Source organism: Phaseolus vulgaris, chromosome 6, assembly GCF_000499845.2.
Source record: "Phaseolus vulgaris cultivar G19833 chromosome 6, P. vulgaris v2.0, whole genome shotgun sequence".
Classification (NCBI taxonomy): Eukaryota; Viridiplantae; Streptophyta; class Magnoliopsida; order Fabales; family Fabaceae; genus Phaseolus; species Phaseolus vulgaris.
This window is the reverse complement of record NC_023754.2, coordinates 9637049-9662819: the sequence shown is the minus strand read 5'-3', so window position 1 is coordinate 9662819 and position 25771 is coordinate 9637049. Positions and strand designations below refer to the sequence as shown.

Genomic DNA, 25771 nt, shown 5'->3' with positions numbered 1-25771 from the left:
TTACAACAAAATACAACCTGAGAGGCGTTCCCACCAAAGGCTTGCACAGAACCGGCGGGCTCGCCAGATACTCCTTAAGCTTTACGAAGGCTTCTTCACACTCCTTCGTCCAGACAAACCTATTGTTCCGCTTTAAGCACTGGAAATACGGATGGCCTTTCTCTCCACTAGCTGACACGAAACGAGATAGGGCGGCCATCCGACCTGTAAGCTGTTGCCCTTCCTTCACGGTAACCGGGCTTCTCATCGCCAAAATGGCAACGCACTTATCAGGATTTGCTTCAATTCCTCTCTCAGTTAAGAGGAAACCCAGGAATTTCCCCGCCTCCACGCCAAAAATGCATTTCTCGGGATTCAGCTTCAACTTATACTTGGCAATCGTGGTAAACAACTCCTCAAGATCTGAGATGTGCTTGCTCTTTTCTAGTGAGGTCACGACCATATCATCAACGTACGCTTGTACATTCCTCCCCAGCATCGGCGCAAGTACCTTATCCATCAGCCTTTGGTACGTGGCCCCCGCATTCTTCAGCCCGAAGGGCATCACTTTGTAGCAGTAGCACGATCTCTCAGTCATGAAGGCGGTCTTCTCTTTATCCATAGGATGCATCTTAATCTGGTTGTACCCCGAGAAGGCGTCCAGAAAGCTCAACAACTTGCACCCTGCTGCACTATCAACCAGGGCATCTATACTTCGCAAAGGGTACGAGTCTTTCGGGCAAGCCTTGTTTAGATCCGTGAAGTCGACGCACATGCGCCACTTCCCGTTGCTCTTCTTTGCCCACACGATATTAGCTAACCACTCAGGGTACTGGACCTCCCTGATATGGCCCACGGCGAGGAGCTTCTGCGTTTCATCCCTAATCGCCTGTCTTCTCTCCTCATTGAACTTTCTTCTTCTCTGTCGCACTGGTCTGACCTGAGGGTCCATCGCTAGGTGATGACACAAGAAATCGGGATCGATTCCCGGCATATCTGAAGCAGACCATGCAAAAGTGTCCAGATGCCTTTCTATCACCTTGGCGATCTGGTCTTGTGCCTCGCCTTCCAGAGATCTCCCCAACTTGAAGACCTTACCCCCGATCTCCCTCTCAAACCACTCTTCGACGGGTTTTGGCCTGGTTTCACTGGCGATCACCGCCCTGGCGATTCCTGACTCCCTAGCCTCCTCTGGGCGGTTTCTCGCTTCTTCCTCCCGACCGACGCTCTCTCCCCCCGCCTCGGCGTCTATCATGATCTCGTCACCTTCGGTGATCATCCCCATCGCCGTGTCAACAACCCGCCCCTCTGCTGACCTGGGCTCCACACCGGGGGGCGGCGTTGTGGTGATGTAGCTCACCGACTTCTTATTCTTGAGGCTATTTTCGTAACATTTCTTTGCCTCCTTCTAGTCCGACCTTATGGTGATCACCACTCCCTCCTTTGACGGCAACTTAACCTTCATGTGCCTCGTTGAGGGTATAACTCCTATCCTGTTGAGGGTCGGCCTTCCCAACAGAATGTTATACGCCGAGGGGGCATTCACGACGAGGTACTTGATCTTCTCCGTTCTCGAGGCCGCCTCGTCCGTGAATGTAGTTCTCAACTCGATGTACCCCCTGACCTCCACCTGGTCGCCAGCAAACCCATACAAGCATCCTCCATAGGGCCTCAACTGGTCAAGGGGTAGTTGCAGCTTGTTGAAAGTCGGCCAGAACATGACATCTGCCAAGCTTCCTTGGTCCACCAGTACCCGGTGGACCTTCCTTCCCGCCGTGACTAGCGAGACAACTATGGGATCGTTGTCATGAGGCACAACGTCCCTAAGGTCCTCCTTGGTGAACGTAATGTCCACATCCGGCGAGTGATCTTCAAACGTTTCTACTGCCATCACAGACCTTGCATATTTCTTCCTCTGTGATGCAGTACATCCACCCCCTGAGAAACCTCCGGCTATGGTGTGGATCTCGCCGTGAGTGGGCACCTCATGCTGCTGGCCTTCACTGCTCGCCGGCTGGGAGCTCGACGCTTGCCCCGTTCTGTTGTCCAGCAGGTAATCCTTCAAAAAACCGCACTTGACCAATTCGTCGAGCTAGTAACCCAAGGCCAAGCACGAATCAAGGGAGTGACCAAAACTTTTGTGGAATTCGCACCATATATCCGGTTTTGGTCCCAACACCTTGTCTGAAACTTTCTCAGGCACTTTAAGCCTGGCAGCTATGTTGGGGATGGCGATTAGGTCCGCCAATCCCATGACGAACTCGTACCTCGGGGGGCGGTTGATCTCTCTAGGGCGCCCTGGCCCTCTCCCCTTGTTTTTCTTTGGATCGTAAGGATGGCGAGTCCTTTGATCCTTCTTGGCTACCGCCGTCTCTAACACCCTCTGCGACTGAATTCTAGTTTGGGCCCGTGGCTTATTAGGAGCCACGTTCCCTCTCTTTTCAGCGACCTCACTCTCAGCGGTGATGTGAGCCACAGCACGTCGCTGGATTTCGGCAAACGTGGCGGGGTGGATCCTAATCAGCGACTCGCTGAAAGGTCCATGCAGCACGCCCTTTTTGAAAGCATGCGTGAACATCTCCTCGTCTTTGCCAGGCAAGCGGACTATCTGTGCTCCAAACCTATTCAGATAGTCCCTGAGGGACTCTCCCTGATGCTGCCTTACGTCGAACAAGTCATAAGACACCATAGGTGGCGCCTTGTTCACGATGTACTGGTCGACGAAAAGCTTAGAGAACTGCTGGAAACTGGTTATATGACCTGTAGGCAGGCTGACGAACCATTCCAGCGCTGTTCCATGGAGTGTGCTCATGAACATCTTACAATAAACTGCATCTGAGCCCCCTGACAGCATCATCTGCGTATGAAACGCGGTGAGATGTGCTTCAGGATCCTCCACGCCGGTGAAAGAGGCTTTCACAGCCACTATGCTCGCAGGGATCACCGTGTCCATGATCGCCTGAGCAAACGGCATCGGAAAAACGCGCGGTGGTGACGACGGTGCAACTTCTTCATCGGTTGTGCGTCCCCTCTGCTCGTGAAGAGCTTGACGCAGCTCCTCATTAACCTTGCTGAGCTCTTCATTCCTGGCCTGAGATGCGATCAAGTCTTCGTGCATCTTCGCTTGCTCAACGCGCGACGCCTCCACATTCTCTTGCAACGAGCGCATCATCTCCATCATTTGCGCCATGGTTACGACGCTCTCTTCAACAGTTGGCACAACGGGACTTGGACGCGTACTTCTCATCTTTCGCATGAAATAACAACAGATCAAACTCCAACGACTAGGACCTTCACCACCAGAACGACTGATCCCGCAATCAACCGGTCAAAACTTCTCTACCTTCGAAAAACTTCCAAGAAAACAACCGCAACAGCAAACGATCAATTCGGATATTCAAACTTCCACAGAAACTCGCAATCTCAACACGAACCTCCTACTTCTCCACTACAACCCCCGATTCACTGGTCGAAAACTCAAACGAACGGTAAAAACCTCGATTTGCCGATTGAAAACTTAAACGAACGGTAAAAACCTCGATTTGCCGATTAAAAACTCAAACGAACGGAGAAAAACGCGATTCACCGATGGAAAGCTCAAACGAACGGTGAAAAACTTCGGAATATGGTTGCACCAGCACACAACCACACAAGAACTGTAGAAACTTCAAGAAACTCACGCTGTGGATGGGAAACACGTTTTACAAGGCCCCACGGTGGGCGCCTTTGTTCCGACCTCAAGTCGTTGGGCAGCATCGCTAGGGTCAATCACCGCATCCGAGGTATTGTCCGCTTTGGAGATCGGTGCTCCGTCACGGTTTTGTCCTTAAAAGGTGCCTCGAAGGGTGAAGGGAGGAGGGAGTATATAAACTGCCCTTGGCCTCGATTTCTGAGCGATGTGGGACTGTATTGGCATACGGGAACAAGCCCCCAGTCGAGGTCTAAGGGGAGTGGATCCCCCTAGTTGAGGGGCGAAGGAGCCTCTTCGGCTACATGGTGGGCGCCTGATGATCCAGTCGGTTGACCTGAGTGCAAGAGTCTTGCCACGTCAAAGATCTCTCCTTTGGATCAACTTCGCACCACGTTAGCTTTTGCTCTTCACGTCTTAATTCCACGCAAGAACTTGAAGAAAACAAAGTGGCGCCGCTGCGGCCGATCGCGCTTCGACGCTCAAGTCAGTGGAAGAATCACCAAAAACTCAGAGAAAATATCTCAACTCAAGGTACCGTGCGTAGTGAATCTCAGTGTACTAGAAAGTATTATCAAAGCGTACCTCAAAAGTCTGTTAAGTGTTCCTTATATACCTGAGCTATTTCTCTCTCCTGACGGTTACACCTCCAGACACATGGCTCACATCCAACTGTACACGTGTCAACATCTGGAGCTTCCACAACCTGAGCGTGACTTCTATTCTTTTCGCCATTCGACTAAGTTATCCATGCAGGGAGTAACTTAGTGCACGGCTTTCCTTGGAGCACGACCCCCCAAGTGGCGAGTACTGGGTGCCACCACGTGCACCATCACTGTGGTCTCGCCTGCCGCCATCACGATCTGTTTCACTTGCACCCCAGGCATGTTCTGGGAAACTGTTCCCCCGACCCGACCTCTGGCTAGGGCGCGATCTTCTGATAACCTCATCCTCCGCTGCTACGTGACAAGCATGTCACTCGTCTTCCGTACTTGTACCTCTTGGAAACCTTAAATAAACTTTTCTGATAGTTCGGCGATCACTAACCACCCGATATCTAACCCCTTTCGGCGATCTCTAACCACACGATCTCCTAGTACTCACATACGGCGATTGTGACGCAACTCTGGTGATCACCGGTTACGGACATTAGAGGTCGGAGAACGCCATTTCAATGATCGGCGACTATACTGACTTCCCGATTTACTTCCTTTCTGTCGGCCAGGTGTCCCGATCAACACGCCTATATTATCGCTTAACGCCACGTCATCACACCCGATGACCTGGTCGGTACAATTTTTAATTCAGAATGATGTTTAGTTTCAAAAAATAGTATTTTGGTGTATTTATATGAGGGACGTGATATTAAGTAGAAGTATAATGAGGATGCTAATAGTAATATTAACGATAATAATGAATATTAAATGTAAAACCTTGACACGAGTGATGAACTTATGAATGTTGGTAACTAGAGGATTTTGTTGGTGCAAAAATGTGTTGATGGCTCTCGCAACCTAGAAACTGAAACTCTCTTTCCCCTGTCTTCGCCAAACTCTAATATTCGACAGCACCCAACAACAATCCTCTTTTTGATTCTTTTGTTGCCGACACCCTCGTATCCGTCTTCACCCAACAACCCAAAGCCTCCACGCGTGAAGTCTCTTTTACAATGCTCTTTTCCTTGCACAAAATAGGATTAAAAAATATGTCTTAAAGTATTGTTTTACAATTATCAGATGCTTCCTTTCCTGTTTCAAATTATTAAACATATATCTTCATTCCCAAACAGTCTCAGATTTTATTCTTGCTTCTCTTGTAGATATATTGTTTCCAATTTTCTTTAGATTTGTGCATTGATGGTAATTTATTTTGGCACTGCTGTGAGAGATATTGTAGAATATTTTCTTGAATGATATCTTCAAAGTATATTTGTTGTATTTTTAAAGGATTGTGCAGACGAAATTTAATTGTAGGATTTTGAGAGAACATCCCTACATAAATTTGCATTCAATTTCTTTTCTAAGATATTTACAGATTTAGTTATCTAATTCTTTATTCCAAATTTTGTTTCCTATCTTGATTCAAAAGAAGCAACTTGGGTTAACAATACAAAATTTACAGAAAAAAATAATAATTAAGGCCCAAATAAACCCAATTATATGAATCTTAATTAAAACAATGAATTTCTTTATTATTGCATTCCAATAATTTATGATTAAAGTTAATAAGTGTGAATAAAATTATGTTCATCAATAATACAACTAAAACTGAAAGGCTTGACCGGGAAAGAATAACTGAAACTGAACCGGTTGAGAGGAAAAGAGTGGTAAATCAAAATTTTCCTACAGTTCATTCTACGAATTCTATTATACGACATAGTAGAGAGCAGACTCGTGTGAGCAAGGATACGAAAATGATCCATCCCCTAAAATACACGCTCGTAGTTCTTCACAAATGAATGGATCTAAATAGAGGTGACTCCCTCCAATTCGTTTGGATGAACAGAACTCACCCGGATACAGACAGAGCGTAAATGTATTATGCATGTTTTTTTTTTCTTTCTATTTTACAAATTCAAAAACCCAATTCCACTACATTTTTGTTTTGATTGATTTGCTTGAAATTGACCTTTTATAAAATATTTCAGCTTTGTAATTAAACAAAACATATTTTGTATTACCTACGTTTGTATTAAGAATTTGAAATTAAAACACTTTACAGTACACAAATTAAAATATTGTTTTATAAAAACTTTATCAACACAACACTAATGTATATTATTTTATTACTTAATGTTCTTTGGATTACAAGTAGATTATATTATTAACTATTTGAAAAATTAAACTATCCTTTATAAAACAATGATTATGTATTTTGAGTAAAAATCTAACAATTAGATCTTATCTCAAATTCTTAAATTATCATATTAGTTGCAACGAAAAGAAACCATACACATAAATTAGGATATTAATAACACAATAGATAATTAAATATTTTTAAAAAATAAAATATTGTTAGAGAAGTTATTTCATTGATATAACGCATTGTCATTTGTTAGATGTTTCTTTTTAGCATATTTTAGATTATAAAACAAGACATTACTTAACATCTCATATGTAGAAAAAGAAAGGAAAGTTAAGACAGAGAGAGATCCACTTAAAATATAAAGTTTGAAAAGATGGCTGGTGGAAGTTTTGTTAGTTCAGAAAATGGAAGGCAATATGAAAGTAAGATCACAATGTATGTGTTGGTGACATGTTTTGTAGCAGCCATGGGTGGTCTACTGTTTGGTTATGATCTTGGAATTACAGGAGGAGTCACTTCCATGGAAACATTCTTGATAAAATTCTTTCCTAGTGTTTACAGACAAATGAAAGATGAATCCAACCATGAGAGTCAATATTGCAAATTCAACAACCAGCTCCTTACTTTATTCACCTCTTCTTTATATCTTGCTGCATTAGTAGCTTCTTTCTTTGCTTCCACCACCACAAGAATGATGGGACGCAAGACCTCAATGTTTGCAGGTGGTTTGTTTTTCCTTCTTGGTGCATTGATCAATGGTTTTGCCGTCAATATTCAAATGCTCATCATAGGTCGTTTGTTTCTTGGGTTTGGCGTTGGATATTGTAATCAGGTGAGACTTTGTATCCTAGTCAATGCTTTCAACTTTGGTTATATGAATATGGAGAATTTTTCATGATTTAACTATTTTAACATTCCCTTTGTTTTATTATTTTATTATTATTTTCAATAGTCTGTACCTGTGTATTTATCTGAAATGGCTCCAACATCCATAAGAGGTGCACTTAACATTGGATTTCAAATGATGATCACAATTGGCATCTTGGTTGCAAACCTCATTAACTATGGCACTGCCAAACTAGAATCTGGTTGGAGAATTTCTTTAGGTGTTGGTGCAGTTCCTGCATTTATGTTATGTGTAGGATCTCTTTTCTTAGGTGACACCCCTAACTCCTTAATTGAAAGAGGTAAGACAGAAGCAGCTAAGAAAATGTTGCAGAAGATTCGTGGCATGGATAATGTTGATGAGGAGTTCCAAGCCCTTGTTGATGCGACTGAAGCAGCCAAAGATGTGGAACATCCATGGAAAAACATTACACAACCAAAATATAGACCGCAACTCACTTTTTGCTCTCTTATTCCATTTTTCCAACAATTCACTGGCATCAATGTCATCATGTTTTATGCACCTGTCCTATTTAAAACTTTGGGTTTTGGTAACGATACTTCCCTTATGTCTTCTGTTATCACTGGAGGTGTTAACGTGGTTGCCACTTTTGTTTCCATTTTCTCTGTGGACAAGTTTGGGAGAAGGATATTGTTCCTCGAAGGTGGCATTCAAATGCTTATTTGTCAGGTAAAAATCTTAACTCAATCGATAAACAGTGTATGTTATTTTAATATTTAAAAGATAACACTTTTATGACTTGAGTCATTTTCTAGCATGAACAACTAATTTGAAGGCCATAATAATTGTTTGTAGCTTGCTGTTGGAATCATGATTGCTTTGAAGTTTGGAGTGAGTGGTGAAGGCCATTTCAGCAGCGGAGAAGCTACTACTCTCTTATTTTTTATATGTGCATACGTTGCAGCATATGCATGGTCATGGGGTCCACTAGGGTGGTTGGTTCCTAGTGAAATATGTTCTCTTGAGGTTCGATCTGCAGGTCAAGGCACTAATGTTGCTGTAAACATGTTATTTACCTTTATAATTGCTCAAGTTTTTCTACCCATGCTTTGTCACTTGAAGTTTGGTCTTTTCTTCTTCTTTGCTGGATTTGTGCTCATCATGACCATTTTCGTTGCCTTGTTTCTGCCCGAGACAAGAAATGTTCGAATTGAAGAGATGAATAAAGTTTGGAAGTCACATTGGTTTTGGAGTAAGTTCATTCCGAATGATGCAGTCACCGAAGCACATCCTCGTATGACGACAGCTTGAATTGTCCAAGAATTTTGTTTAATCATACCAACAAAATTTCTATCATTTCTTACATGTAAATTGTAAATTACTTTTTGTAATACACCAAGTTCAACAAATTTTTAATGTACTGTGTATTTATGTTAATTTTGAATATTAAATTACTTGAATTTCGCTCAATTATTAATTTGTATTATTAAATTATTTAAATCAATAACAGGTCCAAAGAGTAAACATAGAATAAAACATTATTATTTGATCAATACTAAACACGCAAAAAAAAATTAAAGATATGTTTGGATATTCCTTTAGTGATACATTAAAGGAAAAATCTTACTTTCCAATTTATAAATAGAGATTTGATGTAAATTTTGAATTGGGTTAGACTTGAAAGGCGAGTTTGATTGAATGAAGTTAAGTTTATAATTTTTAATTCAGAATGATGTTTAGTTTCAAAAAATAGTATTTTGGTGTATTTATATGAGGGACGTGATATTAAGTAGAAGTATAATGAGGATGCTAATAGTAATATTAACGATAATAATGAATATTAAATGTAAAACCTTGACACGAGTGATGAACTTATGAATGTTGGTAACTAGAGGATTTTGTTGGTGCAAAAATGTGTTGATGGCTCTCGCAACCTAGAAACTGAAACTCTCTTTCCCCTGTCTTCGCCAAACTCTGATATTCGACAGCACCCAACAACAATCCTCTTTATGATTCTTTTGTTGCCGACACCCTCGTATCCGTCTTCACCCAACAACCCAAAGCCTCCACGCGTGAAGTCTCTTTTACAATGCTCTTTTCCTTGCACAAAATAGGATTAAAAAATATGTCTTAAAGTATTGTTTTACAATTATCAGATGCTTCCTTTCCTGTTTCAAATTATTAAACATATATCTTCATTCCCAAACAGTCTCAGATTTTATTCTTGCTTCTCTTGTAGATATATTGTTTCCAATTTTCTTCAGATTTGTGCACTGATGGTAATTTATTTTGGCACTGCTGTGAGAGATATTGTAGAATATTTTCTTGAATGATATCTTCAAAGTATATTTGTTGTATTTTTAAAGGATTGTGCAGACGAAATTTAATTGTAGGATTTTGAGAGAACATCCCTACATAAATTTGCATTCAATTTCTTTTCTAAGATATTTACAGATTTAGTTATCTAATTCTTTATTCCAAATTTTGTTTCCTATCTTGATTCAAAAGAAGCAACTTGGGTTAACAATACAAAATTTACAGAAAAAAATAATAATTAAGGCCCAAATAAACCCAATTATATGAATCTTAATTAAAACAATGAATTTCTTTATTATTGCATTCCAATAATTTATGATTAAAGTTAATAAGTGTGAATAAAATTATGTTCATCAATAATACAACTAAAACTGAAAGGCTTGACCGGGAAAGAATAACTGAAACTGAACCGGTTGAGAGGAAAAGAGTGGTAAATCAAAATTTTCCTACAGTTCATTATGCGAATTCTATTATACGACATAGTAGAGAAAAGACTCGTGTGAGCAAGGATACGAAAATGATCCATCCCCTAAAATACACGCTCGTAGTTCTTCACAAATGAATGGATCTAAATAGAAGTGACTCCCTCCAATTCGTTTGGATGAACAGAACTCACCCGGATATAGACGGAGCGTAAATCTATTATGCATGTTTTTTTTTCTTTCTCTTTTACAAATTCTAAAACCCAATTCCACTACAATTACTAATAGTCGCATTCTTAAATTCATTTTTACCATAATTTTGAAGCGCGCCACTTACGCTTTCATACTTTCTTTCTTTTTGGACGCTTCGCGTTTTCTCTCTGTTTCTGCTCTGGTGTTGCTCTCTTCTTTTGTGAGTTTCATTGTGTTCTCGTACCATTGTAAGTTCGTTTCGATCCGCTCTCTTTCTTCTTTACCAATGGTTTATTAAAAAAAAATTGTTTCAGTTATTTGTTTGATTTCTTTTGATATTTTATTTAGTAGGGCGCATTATTCCTACTACAGTTACCCCAGCACAGTCAGAATCAACCTTATCAAATCTACCGAAATCATTAACTCGACCTGTCTATTTACTCTAGAAAAATCAAGTTTAGAGTAACTCGGAACATTATATATAGGTTTAAAATAACCAGAGCAATACCAGAATTTATTTCTTGGTTAGAACGAACATCGACCGACATAGAAGTTTTAACTTAACAGATTTATCATCATAAATGACTAGTACTTATTGTTCATAACGACCGGCACTACTGCACTACGAAGAATAATTTGAATACACACGATCAGAATAAAACGAAAATATTGCATCGTGTGATCATAATGATATTGTTGTTTACTTTCTTTTTACCAATTACCTTGGCCTTTGCATCATATTTTACATACTATCAAGCCGCACCGCTTGGTCGTACTTTACTTGTGAATAAGTATAATTCCTACGGATTAAAATCACTAAAGGCTCAGTTAGTCACTACTTTTGCGCACCTACTCGATTATGGCAAAGACCGAAAGATACATACACAGTAAGTTCACCAAGTTACATGGTTTAGAAAAGTCAACCGACTGGTTGATAAAATATTTACATCTATGATGCACAAAAATAAAATTGTTTTAAGCCCACACCCTGGGTCCAGAATAAATATCACTTAAAATGGCTCTAGAATTTCTTCAAAGGATGGTTTGGGTTCGGCTTGAGGGGTAACAACATCCTCTCCACCCACACTCTCAATGGGTGTATCGGCACTCCTGCCAATTGGCACTAGCTTGCCATCAACCACATCCTTATCCAAGTCATAGCGGGGGTCCTCAGCCGATACCCCATGGTAAAAGGCTGCTTGTCATAGACCCTGATAAAAACAATCCTCGCTAATGTGCATCATAAATGTATGGCACTTCTCCACCTCGGTCGAGAGTGCCTTCTCCCTCTCCTCGGCTACTGCTTTCTCCTTGGAAAGATTCGCTTTCTCCGCCTCCATCACCGCCAACTTATCCTTTAATGTTTTTTGAGCCGTCTCAGCGGCAGCATTATCTTTCAAAATCTTTTCCTTCAGAGCCTCGTTTGCTTCTGAGGTCACCTTTAATGAATTAGCACACTCGGCCAACTCTTTCTTCTACTTGGCCACGATAGCAAGGGTTTTTTCCAACTCTTCACCAAGAGTCTGTCACACCACAAGCGACCAGCTCTGCAGCTCCGACCATTTTGAGACCAACTTGTTGGTAGGAACGAACGCTAGCACGCCCTCAAACTCCAGGGTTAGAGCGCCTAAACTCATAATCTTACCAAGAAAAGGTCACCTTATCTGAAAACAATCTGCACAAAATGTATGCTCGGGTATTCTACCAAGACAGGTCGCTTTACCTGGCTTTAAACAATTACAACTTCAGAGTGCCTGAACTCGGAATCTTACCAAGAAAAGGTCGTCTTATCTTAAAACAATCTGCACAAAACGCCTGCTTGGGTGTTTTACCAAGAGAAGTCGCTTTACCTGGCTTTAAATAATCACTGAAATAGAACTTGAGGCTTGACGCGTTCCCCACTTGAGGAATGGCTCCACCGTCTTGAATTTCCAGTCGATAGGCTTCGTCGCCCAACACTTCTATGAACTTGTATGGTATAAAAGTTTGGTGTTGTACTGCCCTTTACTATCGAGCTACAATAGAACATAATCATTTGTCATTCTCGACTCATGAGTTCTGGAAAATCTGTCAAAGTGTTTGATCTTTGTTGCATATTGTAGATCGTGAACTAGTACTCTAGGTAAGTTCTCAGGAAAGAGAGGTGAGTCACCAATGGACGTGCTTAAATACCAAGTCTTTCCTTGCAATAACTTTCCTAGACATGTACTTTTACACTACTACGCTTTATATCCAGTAACAAGAATAACTTCTCTCATGTGAGAGATCATGATAATGATCATGATAACAATATCACAACATATTTAAATGATAATTAATCATTTATGTTATCTTTGGAATAACATGATAACAAATTTACATATATCTATTATTTTCAAAAATAATATGATAACAGATTTAAACAATAACAATGATATCTTTCATCTTCAGAATAATATCACAACTGATAAAATATCTCTTTATTTTTTTATCTTTCAGAATAATATCATAATAGATAAATTATCTCTTTATCATTTATCTTCAGAATAATATCACAACAGATAAAATATCTCTTTATCTTTTATCTCCAGAATAATATCACAAGAGATAAAATATCTCTTTATCTTTTATCTTCATAATAATATCACAACAGATAAAATATCTTTTATCTTTTATCTCAAGAATAATATCACAACAGATAAAATATCTTTTTATCTTTTATCTTCAAAATAATATCACAACAGATAAAATATCTCTTTATCTTTTATCTCAAGAATACTATCACAACAGATAAAATATCTTTTTATCTTAATTACCTTTAATGGGTTGACCAACATCTGAGTCGAGCTGACAACTCACCTCTTGGGCCCGAACACTGAGATGTCCTCCCCCAAACACTTGGGTCGAGATGACAAACTCTCTTGCACGATACACATGCCCCCTTTTACTTACCTTCCACTAGGTAATCATTTACTCATGGGGCGTCCTTACTCGAGTGGTCATACTAACACCGAGTTAGGTCGATTTACCGTGTGCTAATTCAAGTAGATCAACAAAACTTAACCATCACATTGTTCAAAAGAAAAGCATTAAGCAAGAATATCATAGCTAAAATACAACTTGAGGTTTGCCACATTCCACGCTCGAGGAATGACCTCAACTGGTCAACCTTGGCTTCTTCGTTTGTTGCTTGGAGGTCTCTCATGGTCTCCATGATTTGCTGCAAAGTGGGGTCCTCGCTCCCTTTAGATCCCAATGGACCTTTCCTCGTGTTCCTCACTACGTCAAAAAAATCAAACACAATTTTCGATGGGATCAGGTTTTATCGGCCCCACGGTGGGCGCCAAATGTTCTTGCCGGTTGACCTGCTCGCCGGTTGACTCTGATGACAAGTTCTAGCTTCGCCTGTTTCTTAAGGAATTTGTTTTATCTCTTGTTGCTCTGGAACGTAGCTATGTTGAAACAAAGGGGGTCCTACCTGCTGTTGCACTTCGACAATCAAGTCAGTACAGAGCTTATAAGAATTTTAAGAAGTAGTAAGTTTAGTCTTAGAAACAGCGTACATTTACCTAGGGATTCAAGCCCCTTTTATAGCTTACGTCTTGTAACAACTTTCTATCACAAGAATCTAATATCAACTGAAAATATTCTCAATAGGAGCTACACATTTCGTTCCGGGGCGCCTGCTCTGAAAGTGCCACAACAGAACGAATATTGTCTCTCAGGAGTGCATAAAATAATAACAAAATAACCACCAAGACACCAACTCATGTGCCAACATCAGTGGAACATTTTGTTTGCCTGGGCACCCTACTCATGGTGCAACATTATCTTTTTCTATGCATGCAACTTAATCCCTACGTGCCCTAAAACACATGTACTTAAGTTAAAAGAAAACATTTACTTGACCTAGACATTACATATACTAAAATACACCGTGCACAAATACTCTTTCATTAATAGCCTTATGCCTGCGTATAAAAGATTATTTCAATTATGTCAAAACGGGTTTACTGACCACACTGGGCCCAATCACATGGCCCATTTTACTGACCCAACAGCCGAGCTGACCTGCCTACGCCATACACCGAGATCCGACCCCTGAGAACTGAACCCTGAGAAGTGTCCAATTCATATTATATATTTTAGAGTTGTTAAAAATAGGTTAAAGTGTCTGAATAAATTTGGTTTACTACAAGTTCGAGCAAAAATTAAAATTAAAAAATATTAAAAAAATATAGTATAGGATTGAGATAACCGTTGCTTAGATTTTTATTTTTTACATCTTTTTCTCCACAATTACTTCGTACTCTTTATCAAATTTGAATATATACTTGTTTATACGTGGTGATCCTGCCGACAACTCGAGCGTGGAGGAATTGCCTTGTCGCTTGCTTGACCCGCCTATGGCAACTGTGCTATCTGCAAGAACACTCTTAGAACCTCCTCCTCTGGGAACTCCGAACGCAACCTGCAAACACACAGACGGCGCCTCTAGCGACCGTTTGCACTCCGACGCTCAAGTTAGATCCCAGAATCACTAGAAAATAATATGTGTAAAAACAGTGTGTGTGTGTGTGTATTTCTCTCTGATTCTCTTTTTATCCCCCTCTGTGTCTGTGCATAACAGAATTCTGCTACGCTGTTCTCTGTGCGTGTCAGAATTCTGTTATGCTTTTGTACGAAAACGTACCACAGTCAGGGTTGTGGGTGTCTGGGTTTTCTGTCTGTACCTTTCACGACACGGAGTGCACCTTTATCTGGGCCGCGCCCCTCTCAGACAGTGACACGTGGAGGCATGCAACTCGCATCTAACCGTTCACGTGCCACCACCCGAAGGGCTCTAGCACATCTCTTTGTGCGCCTAAGTTATTCCCTTGCGGAATAACTTAACGCGTTTCTTCCATCTGGGTGAAATCGCACATTCCCAGGAGAACGCCAGGTGTGGCTGGACTAGGCACACTCACCAAGCATTGCTCTCTGCATACACGATTTCCCCTTCACGATGCCATGCACGTAATGGGTTGAGAGAGTACCCCATCACTGACCCGTTTACTGACTCCCTCAGGCCACTCTCGTGCACGACTATACCGACGAGGAGCTCTTCTTTCTCTGAGGTATGATCATGCGAGGTCCATGCGTAACGCTCTCGCTGGGAATCTCAGTCCCAGTTTAACTGCGTGTAACACGAAACCCCGATGACCATGCACCCGATGACTGATCGGTGCTCTATTGCTTCTCGCGTTTTCCCCCGGGTGTTTATCTTGGAACTGATCTGTCGGTGGCCACTCGGTTACTGACCACCGATCTCCATACCGGGGGAATCTCCTCCATGACTACTCTGCCACCTGATCCACGTGTCCCCCGTTTATCTTGGAACTGATCTGTCGGTGGCCACTCGGTTACTGACCACCGATAACCATACCGGGTGATCTCCTCCCTGATTTCTCTGCCACCTGATCCACGTGTCACCCTGCGAGTGGTCCACGCGGTTATCTGCTGCTGACGTCATCGACTACCGATGACCGACCGGATCACAAGCCCCCTAGTCTCGAGCTGTGAACTCGTTCTCAACGAAGAGACTAAGTGGTCGCGCTCTCGGTCCACGTGGCAAATGGGGCCGCATCACATGCCACCTCACGTGTTGCCCTTTAACGTTACAACTTCCTTTCTTAATCTTGCGACACGTGGCCGCATCAACGGCCAGCGTGGAGTGCCGCTAGCGCTTCCCTTATTCAAATAGGCGCGCGTTTTCACTGTTTCATCATCTTCTTCAACACTCTCAGGCTCACATCGAATTCCCTCTCTGCGCGCCCATCTTCCTTCAAGCTTTCTACCTCCAAACCTCTCGCGATCACTCAAAGGTATGGTTTTTCTTCTTCCTTGGTCTATTTAGGCTCTTTTCACCGATTGCATTCGTCCCTTTCATTATCATGCATTCATCTTCTCTATTTTTCCTCTTCTCGACCCGCGCTAGGGTTTTCGCGCCCCTCACTCTGCTTTCTGCTTCTCCCTCTTCCTCTTTTTCGCCTGGACATTTCTTTCTTCTTCCCTTCCTCTGTTTTTCACCGAACCATTCATCATTTCTTCTTCTTCCATTCCTCTGACCCTTCATTTTTCTCCATTGCAGTTATCTCGCAATGGCTCGCTTAAAACAAACCGCTCGAATCGTCACTTCGTCTTCTGGTGCACAACCTTCAGCAAGTGCACCGGCGCCGCCACCACCCGATGCAACCTCCTACCATGTCAACGCCAGGGTGTACGACTGGGCTCCCTTGGCGTTGCTGGCCGAAACCTCCACCCTACTACCGCAGGGTCACCTCAAATCCCTTCTGAGCAACGACCCAGACGAGCCTTCTTGCGCCGTCGACAGGGAAAACGATTTTAATATCCGTATACGGATTCCTCCTCGAGGGATGCCCATCTGTGCGGATGACAGGGCCACCAATGGGGTGCCCTTCACCTTCGTCTACTCCGCCATCTTCAAGAGGTTGAAGTTGCACCTGCCCTTCACTTTCTTTGAGAAGGAGCTGATGATGGAGCTAAATGTCGCCCCCTGCCAACTCCATCTGAATGCCTGGGCTTTCATACGGGCATTCGAGATCCTTTGCAACTACTTCGGGCATAACGCCTCCGTAGATGTATTCCTATATTTTTTCGAGGCGAAGAACCCCGGGGATAGGTCCTGGGTCAGCCTGAACGGGGTTGCTGGACGGGTGCTCTTGGGCCTGTATCAGCAATCCTTCAAAGATTGGAAGGGCAGGTTCTATATGATATCTGCTACCCCGCAAAGTCCAACATTGCTCGAGGGGTTTCCCCTTTACTGGGTTCCTAGAGTAGAATTCAAGAAACCCCGTGGCCTCGAAGTCATGGCCCCCTACGAGTGCGAACTATGTGGGCTGTTCCTAGGGGCAAAGTACAGCTCAGCTCTCCTCATCAAACACGAGTTTGATGTGTTGGCTCTGAAGAAGTACATAGGTAGGCTCTTCTTCTTTCACCTCTTAGGATACTTGCACATACTCATGCATACCTGCATACATTTTGACCCACTTGCATAATTATGCCATCTAACTCTTCTTTTTTTCTTCGATGTAGACATGACTTCAGGGAAGGAAAGGAGGAAGGCATTGCTGGAGCTTGCCCGAATCCAGGGTGCCAAGATGATTGGCTCTTCTTCTTCCACCACCGAACCCATCGCAGCCCCTCCTCTCTCGGTCGCGCCAGCTGAAGGCCCCGAGCCAGTGAGGAAAAGAAGAAGGCTAGTGAAGGTCTTTCCTTCGTTTGCTACAGCTGCTGCTGCTGCTCCTACCCCCTAAACCGAAGAGGAGAGTTCTGGCTCTCCTCTTGTACACCGCAAGAGGAAACTTCCAGAGGTTGGGGGGCTTCATCCCTTCAGCCTGGGGAGATTGAAGTGGTGGAGATAGAGGAAGGTTCAGCCTCGCCCCCTTCTGCTCAACCTGCCCCAGCGCCAACATCCTTCCCCTCTCCCCAACAACTACCATCTCCAGCTCTTCGATCACCATCTCCAGCTCCCCTTCCATCTCCTCCCCCAGCAGGCCAAGCTCTTGGTCAATCCACTCCACCTGCTGGGGGCGATTCTGCTCACTAGGGGGGTCCCCCGGGACTTCTCGCATCGCCACCACCACCACCAACTTCCACTGCTACTGCTGAAGGTGGTGGGGGCAGCTCGCGACCAAGCGGCTCTGGAGCTAGCAATGAGAATTTCAGCCGAGTCATTGCTTTGGTCCGACAGCTCATTCGCAGCCGGGAGCTTATCAAATGGAACGGAGAGGAGGTGGACATGCACCTGGCTAAGCAGATAGTGCTTTCCCTGGAGTTTTCCACCCAGCACCGCAAGAAACTAATCCTGGAGAAAAGGATCAAGGAGCTTGAGCATGACAAGGAGTCACTGCAAAGTGACTTTGAGGCTGCCCAAGGGTCCGTAGATCTGATGAGGGGTATGGTGGAAAAAGCCAGGGGAGAGTACCTAGCGCAGGTCCAAGAGACCATCAAGACTGAGATCTTGATGGGGCAAGCCGTCAACTCTCTGGACTGCAAGGTGGTGCAACTGCGGAGCAAGGTGATCCACCTGGAGGCCGAGACCTCCTCCCTACGCCAACTGAACTCACAACTAGTGGGGGAGCTCGAGTTTACCAGGGAGACGGCCGTTACTGGGGAGAAGAAGCTTGAGGAGGTGGTGAGCAAGCTGTCTGAGGCAAAGGGCCAATTGGAAGAAGCTGCCTCTTCCATTGCTGCCCTTACCACCGAGAAGAATGTTGTGGAGGCCTCAAAGCAAAAATTAGAAGCTGAGAACGCCGACCTTATGAGCGTGGGTGCTGAAGCCCTTGCTGACGGATTCGAGCTGGCGCTCGAGCATGATCCAATGCGTTCTCCCGGATTTGGACCTCTCTCAGTTCAGCATTTATCATGAGGTGGTGGATGGAAAGCTCATTCCTCCTCCTTGAGCTCTTTTTCTTTTTTTGTAAATTTATACTTCTGCAAAACTTTTTGTACTTGGAATTTGTATAAAACTTGGTGTGAATACATACTCGTTTCAGCTATAAGCTTCTTCTCTTGTACTTTCTTGAGCTTCATCTTTCTTTATGCACACGACTAACTGTTAGCTAGTTTAGCGCGATCTTGTATTCTTTGATCTTGGCCTCTACTTGGTCACGACTAGCTACTCCCTTAGCTTTGTATTTAACAGTTCTTATGCATAGCTTTGTACTGGATGACTGACTAGGCATAGTCTGTCTGCCTCAGCTTGTTGTGTAAGAATTTGTTTGGAAAAGTTTCCTCCGACAAGGCAAGACTGATCAGTCATCGTTCTTCAAGCAGCATACCCACCAACAACTCATCAGTCATCGTTCTTCGGGCAGCGTACCCCCGACAACTCATCAGTCATCGTTCTTCGTACTTCACTTTGCTTCTCTTTCACTCTAGTGCTAAGTGCATAGAGGACATTGATCGTCAGAGGTGATACCTTGTTTGGCGAAACTTGCTCAACTGCGTGAACTCAGCAATTCTTGAACTTGACCTTCCATGTACCGCTTTTAACTCGAGCAAATTGTTTATCCTTATAACAAACTTGGCAAACTGTTAACTCAAAGTAAACTTGAGCAACTATCAACTCTTCGATGACGTTCAATAAAACTTGTGAACTTAAGGCAACAAATCTTAACATAAAATCACTTACTAGGCAGCAGGTTCTGACTCAAACTAGTATTAAAATACAGTTTACCTGATCTGCCAAGTGAAATCACCCCTACTTCTGTCATCGCCCGGAACTCTTCTGATCTGGTACTCGCCGCACAACCCCTTCACTGTCTCAACTTTCACGCCATAAGGTTCTGGCGATGTTGCCTTTCTTCTTTTCATGACCTGATCATTGTTCCCTCATCTGGGGGTAGAGGCGCCTTTCGGATCCTTCTCTACCTCCTTGAGTTTCAGAACAATGATCTGGTCTTACTGGGTGAACATTGATGTTTCACTTAAAGGGGGAAAGGCATTTTCCTTCCCTTCCCACCATTTAAGGTCACAAACACCCCTGACCTTTCAGCTCATCTTGCCTGGACTCACTCGGTGAGAAGGGCTTTATCTTGCCTGAACTCACTCTAAGGTGAGAAGGACTTTATCTTGCCTGAACTCACTCTAAGGTGAGAAGGACTTTATCTTGCCTGAACTCACTCGGTGAGAAGGGCTTTATCTTGCCTGAACTCACTCTAAGGTGAAAAGGACTTTATCTTGCCTGAACTCACTCGGTGAGAAGGGCTTTATCTTGCCTGAACTCACTCTAAGGTGAGAAGGACTTTATCTTGCCTAAACTCACTCTAAGGTGAGAAGGACTTTATCTTGCCTGAACTCACTCTAAGGTGAGAAGGACTTTATCTGGTGCCTCAACTTGCCCAGGGTGTACATCTCCACCCTCCCTGGATGCACTGAGGACTTTTAATCTTGCCTCTATCTGCTGGTGCAGAGAGGTCTTTTAATCTGTTCTCGTCTGCACTCGCACAAAGACGAGGAGGATTTTATCTCTTTCTCGCCTCAAGACGCGCGAGGGCGTTGAGGTCTTTAATCATTGTTGGTGCCTCCGATCGCCGAAAGACGACGAGGTCTTTAAAACTTTTAACTGATGCCGCCGATCGCCGAAAACGATGGGGACTTTAAAACTTTTAACTGATGCCGCCGATCGCCGAAAACGATGGGGACTTTAAAACTTTTAACTGATGTCGTCGATCGCCGAAAAACGATGGGGACTTTAAAACTTTAACTGAGTGCATGCAATACGATTTTACTGTTGCCCTAGATCACATACGAGTAATAAGGCCTTTTTTTCTAAAACTCTCGAAGCCATAAGCATGCAAACATAGAAGCTTTAAACTTTGAAAAACTCTTCTTTATTGGGTGGCCTCATTAAAAACCCTCATTAGGGAAAAAAGAGTGCCCCCTTGAAATTGTTTTAACAGAAACTATTCAAATCTCTCCATATTCGTCTTTACTTACAAGGCTTTAACTGTAATACGACTTGAGATGTGTGGCGTTCCAAGTGCGAGGAATCGCCCCTCCTTCTAACGTCTTCAAGCGGTAGGCGCCACTCCCGAGCGCCTCGGTTATTCTGAAGGGTCCCGTCCACTTGGGCGATAACTTGTTCTGCATCTCATACTGATGGGCCTTCCTCATCACCAGATCGCCGCTTCTATCGACCTCGCGTACCTCTTTCGTTGCGACGCTGTGCACCCCCAGCCGGAGAATCCGCCAGCTATGGTGTGGATCTCGCCGTGAATAGGCACCTCGTGCTGTTGCCCTCCGCTGCTCGCCGGTTGAGACCCTGATGCTTGGTCCGCTTGCTTCTCTAGCAAGTAATCCTTCAGGAAACCACATTTGACCAGCTCGGCGAGCTGGTGCCCCAGAGCCAAACACGAATTGATAGAGTGGCCAAAACTCTTGTGGAACTCGCACCATGCGTCTGGTTTTGGCCCCAAGATCTTCTCCGCCGTTTTCTCAGGCACTTTGAGCCTGGCAGCTATGTTTGGGATGGCGATCAAATCAGCCAAACCCATCACAAACTCATACCTCGGGGGGCGATTACTCTCCCTGGGGCGCCCTGGTCCCTTGCTCTTATTTTTCTTAGGGTCGTAAGGATGACGCGTCCTTTGATCCCTTTTTCCCGCCGCCGCCTCCATTACCCTCTGAGGCTGTACCCTTGCTTGGGTGCGCGGTTTAGCTGGGGCCACATTTCCTCTCTTCTCGGTGACCTCGCTCTCGGCGGCGATGTGAGCCACAACACGTTGCCGGATTTCGGCGAACGTGGCGGGGTGGCTCCTGATGAGCGACTCACTAAAAGGCCCAGGCAACACGCCCTTTTTGAAGGCGTGCACGAACATCTCTTCGTCCTTTCCTGGCAGACGGACTATCCGAGCTCCGAATCTGTTCAGGAAATCCTTCAAGGACTCCCCTTGGTACTGCCTTATATCAAACAAGTCGTAAGACACCAAAGGTGGCGCCTTGTTCACTATGTACTGCTCAACAAACATCTTGGAAAACTGTTGGAACGTGGTAATGTGGCCAGTGGGTATACTGACGAACCAGTCCAACGCCGTTCCGCTCAAAGTGCTCATGAACACCTTACAATACACCGCGTCTGAGCCCCCTGAGAGCATCATCTGAGTATGAAACGCCGTGAGATGGGCTTCAGGGTCCTCCACCCCAGTGAAAGACGCTTTTACTGCCACAGTGTTAGCCGGGACTACCGAGTCCATGATCTCTTAGGAAAATGGCATAGGAAAGCTGCGTGGTGGGGATGGGGGTGCAGATCTGTCCCCTGCCGCACGCTCCTCCCGCTCCTGAAGGGCTTTGCGCAGCTCTTCGTTGATCCTGTTGAGCTCCTCGTTCCTTGCTTGCGAGGCCACCAGCGCCTCGTGCATCCTTTCCTGCTCAGAACGTGAGGCAGCCACGTTCTCCTGCAGCGTCCTCATCATGTCCATCACTTGTGTCATGGACACAGCATCTTCGTCTGTTGATGGCGCAACTGAGCTGGAGCGCGTTGTCCTCATTTTCTCAGCAAGACTTTGAGAAACTCTAGAAACTTTGGTGTGGATGGGACCTCGATTCAAACGGGCCCCACGGTAGGCGCCAAATGATCCTGCCAACAACTCGAGCGTGGAGGAATTGCCTTGTCGCTTGCTTGACCCGCCTATGGCAACTGTGCTATCTGCAAGAACACTCTTAGAACCTCCTCCTCTGGGAACTCCGAACGCAACCTGCAAACACACAGACGACGCCTCTAGCGGCCGTTTGCACTCCGACGCTCAAGTTAGATCCCAGAATCACTAGAAAATAATGTGTGTAAAAACAGTGTGTGTGTGTGTGTGTGTATTTCTCCTCTGATTCTCTTTTTATCCCCCTCTGTGTCTGTGCATAACAGAATTCTGCTACGCTATTCTCTGCGCGTGTCAGAATTCTATTATGCTTTTGTACGAAAACGTACCACAATCAGGGTCGTGGGTGTCTAGGTTTTCTGTCTGTACCTTTCACGACACGGAGTGCACCTTTATCTGGACCGCGCCCCTCTCAGACAGTGACACGTGGAGGCATGCAACTCGCATCTAACCGTTCACGTGCCACCACCCGAAGGGCTCTAGCGCATCTCTTTGTGCGCCTAAGTTATTCCCTTGCGGAGTAACTTAGCGCGTTTCTTCCATCTGGGTGAAATCGCACATTCCCAGGAGAACGCCAGGTGTGGCTGGACTAGGCACACTCACCAAGCATTGCTCTCTGCATACACGATTTCCCCTTCACGATGCCATGCACGTAATGGGTTGAGAGAGTACCCCATCACTGACCCGTTTACTGACTCCCTCAGGCCACTCTCGTGCACGACTATACCGACGAGGAGCTCTTCTTTCTCTGAGGTATGATCATGCGAGGTCCATGCGTAACGCTCTCGCTGGGAATCTCAGTCCCAGTTTAACTGCGTGTAACACGAAACCCCGATGACCATGCACCCGATGACTGATCGGTGCTCTATTGCTTCTCACGTTCTCTCCCGGGTGTTTATCTTGGAACTGATCTGTCGGTGGCCACTCGGTTACTGACCACCGATCTCCATACCGGGGGAATCGCCTCCATGACTACTCTGCCACCTGATCCACGTGTCCCCCGTTTATTTTGGAACTGATCTGTCGGTGGCCACTCGGTTACTGACCACCGATAACCATACCGGGTGATCTCCTCCCTGATTTCTTTGCCACCTGATCCACGTGTCACCCTGCGAGTGGTCCACGTGGTTATCTGCTGCTGACGTCATCGACTACCGATGACCGATCGGATCACGTGGAATAATAAAGATAATCTTAAATAAAAGAAGAGGTTGGATTAAAAGTACTTCAGATTTGAATTTTCAAAACATATTTCTAAATCAGAAATCTTTTATTCAAAATGTATTTTCAATTTTGTTTTTCTCATATATTCTTTACATTTTAAATTTTTTTCAGAATATAATTTTGATTTTTAAATTTTATTTCAGAACACAATAATCTATTTTGTGAATTTTCTTTTCCAAAAAGTATTTTTTGAATTTCAAAATTTCAAATCCCAAAAAAAATACAATTTTAAAAATTTCAAAAAATAATTCGTAAGGTGCACGAAGAATTTGCCATTTTCCTCTTGGACTACACAAGGAAGTAAAAAAGTGAATTTTTATTTTAGAAAGATATTATATTTTTATAAATTCAAAGTATTTTTCCGTTGAGAAAGAAAGATATTTAAGATTGAGTTTGAATCTTAATTATTTATTTAAGATATAATAATCATATTTTCTATTTACCATCTGCAACATCCAAATGAGAATCCCTAATCACCAAACAAGGTATAGCCTTTCACCACTCAACCTCATCAGATACATCCGAATAACGACGGATTCTCCGAAACCCAGTTGTTTTTCTTTGTTCTCTCGGTGCTCTTTGCCAAATCTCACTGCATTGAAATTGAAATTTCTGGGTAAGTAAATGGTGCCCAATTTTTTCATTTCAAGATTAATTGCATCTTCATCATTCACAGGCTACAGGAGTACCCATCTTTTATTGGGTTCTCTACTGCCATACAAACACACTGCTTCACTTTTTTTCTTCGATTCTTTCACTTCACGCACTTCCTCTGATTCCGAATCAGATGAAAACCACAAAAAAGGTGACACCTTTACTGTATCTTACCTCATCAACTCATGTGGGGTGTCCCTAACTCTGGCTAGGGAACTCTCCAACAGGATCAATTTGAAAACCCCAGATGGCCCAGATGCTGTCATTGATATCCTCAGCTACTATGGGTTCTCAAAATCCCAGCTTGCAAAGCTTGTGGCGAGACATCCTTCCGTGCTATTTGCAAAAGTAGAGGATACCCTTTTGCCTAAACTCAACTTCTTTCGTTCTATTGGGTTTTCCAACACTGACATACCGAAGATCCTGATTGCGAACCATGGTATCTTGAAGAGGAGCTTGGAAAAATGCATCATCCCTCGCCATGAGATCCTAAAGACAGTAGTTCGTAATGATCGGGAAGTTGTTAGAGCTATTAAAAATGCCCCACTAGGTTTCGTGTATGGTGACTTAATGAATAAGTTGGTTCCAAACATTAACATTTTGAGGCAATGTGGTGTGCCTCAGGCTTCCATCTCTCACCTGGTGACCAATTCTCTGTCTGCAGCATATGTGGAGCATTCCAGGTTTGTGGAAGCTATCAAGACAGTTAAGGAAATTGGATTTAGTCCTTTGAAAATGGACTTTGTTGTTGCTATTCACGTGCTTGTAACTATGAGAAAAGAAGTGTGGGATTCAAGATTTGAGGTTTATGAAAGGTGGGGCTGGAACCGGGAAATGGCTCTTCGAGCATTTAGGAAGTTTCCCAGTTTTATGAAGTTTTCAGGGGAAACATTTTCCAGAAAGATGAGTTTCCTAGTCAAGGATATGGGTTGCCCATCAGAAGCTATTGCTGAATACCCTCTAGTTGTAGCGTACAGCTTGGAGAAGAGGATTGTTCCTAGGTTCTCTGTAATTAAAATCTTGAAATCAAAAGGTCTTCTTGAGAAAAACGTGCCCTTTAGTTCCATTATTTGCACAACTGAGGAAAAGTTCTTGGAGAAATTTGTCGTCAGTTTTCAGAATGTTTTGCCCCTCTTACCAGACCTCTACAGAGGTTTCATCAATCAGTCAAATGTAATGTAGTCTTTGAATGTTTTTCTAGCTATGGCTCTTTCTAGCCTCCAACGTTTTTATTTCAATACTAAATTGGATCTTGAGTTTTTCCTGTTTTCACATTTTGTGCATTTGAGTTATATTGTTCTTGGGTGGAGGGACTATATATATATATATATATATATATATCATGTATGTATTTCCATCCATTATTAACGAAGATGTTGTAGGCATGAACATGTCTATATTTATTGCTACCGTAAACTATGTAGAATGGGTGTGGGTGGAAGCCCCTGTTGTCTGTTAGAGCATGCAGATGGGATCAAATTACAATTAGTTGTGCTTCAATTACCAT

At 43.6% G+C, this 25771-nt stretch overlaps 3 protein-coding genes across 3 annotated transcripts; 2 read left to right on the top strand and 1 right to left on the bottom strand.

Annotated features, from left to right (window-relative positions):
• Positions 1-2071: 2071 nt before the first annotated feature.
• LOC137833337 (uncharacterized) lies at positions 2072-3169 on the bottom strand. The gene has a single exon (XM_068641692.1). The coding sequence runs from the start codon at positions 3167-3169 to the stop codon at positions 2072-2074; it is 1098 nt and encodes a 365-aa protein (XP_068497793.1).
• A 3676-nt stretch (positions 3170-6845) lies between these two features.
• LOC137833336 (sugar transport protein 10-like) lies at positions 6846-8630 on the top strand. Its single transcript, XM_068641691.1, has 3 exons — positions 6846-7304; positions 7425-8048; positions 8175-8630. Exons 1-3 carry the CDS (start codon positions 6846-6848, stop codon positions 8628-8630), a joined length of 1539 nt encoding a protein of 512 aa, XP_068497792.1.
• A 15444-nt stretch (positions 8631-24074) lies between these two features.
• Positions 24075-25536, top strand: LOC137831067 (transcription termination factor MTEF18, mitochondrial-like). Its single transcript, XM_068638581.1, has one exon. It carries the CDS (start codon positions 24235-24237, stop codon positions 25444-25446), a length of 1212 nt encoding a protein of 403 aa, XP_068494682.1. The 5' UTR covers positions 24075-24234; the 3' UTR covers positions 25447-25536.
• The last annotated feature ends 235 nt before the right edge of the window (positions 25537-25771 follow it).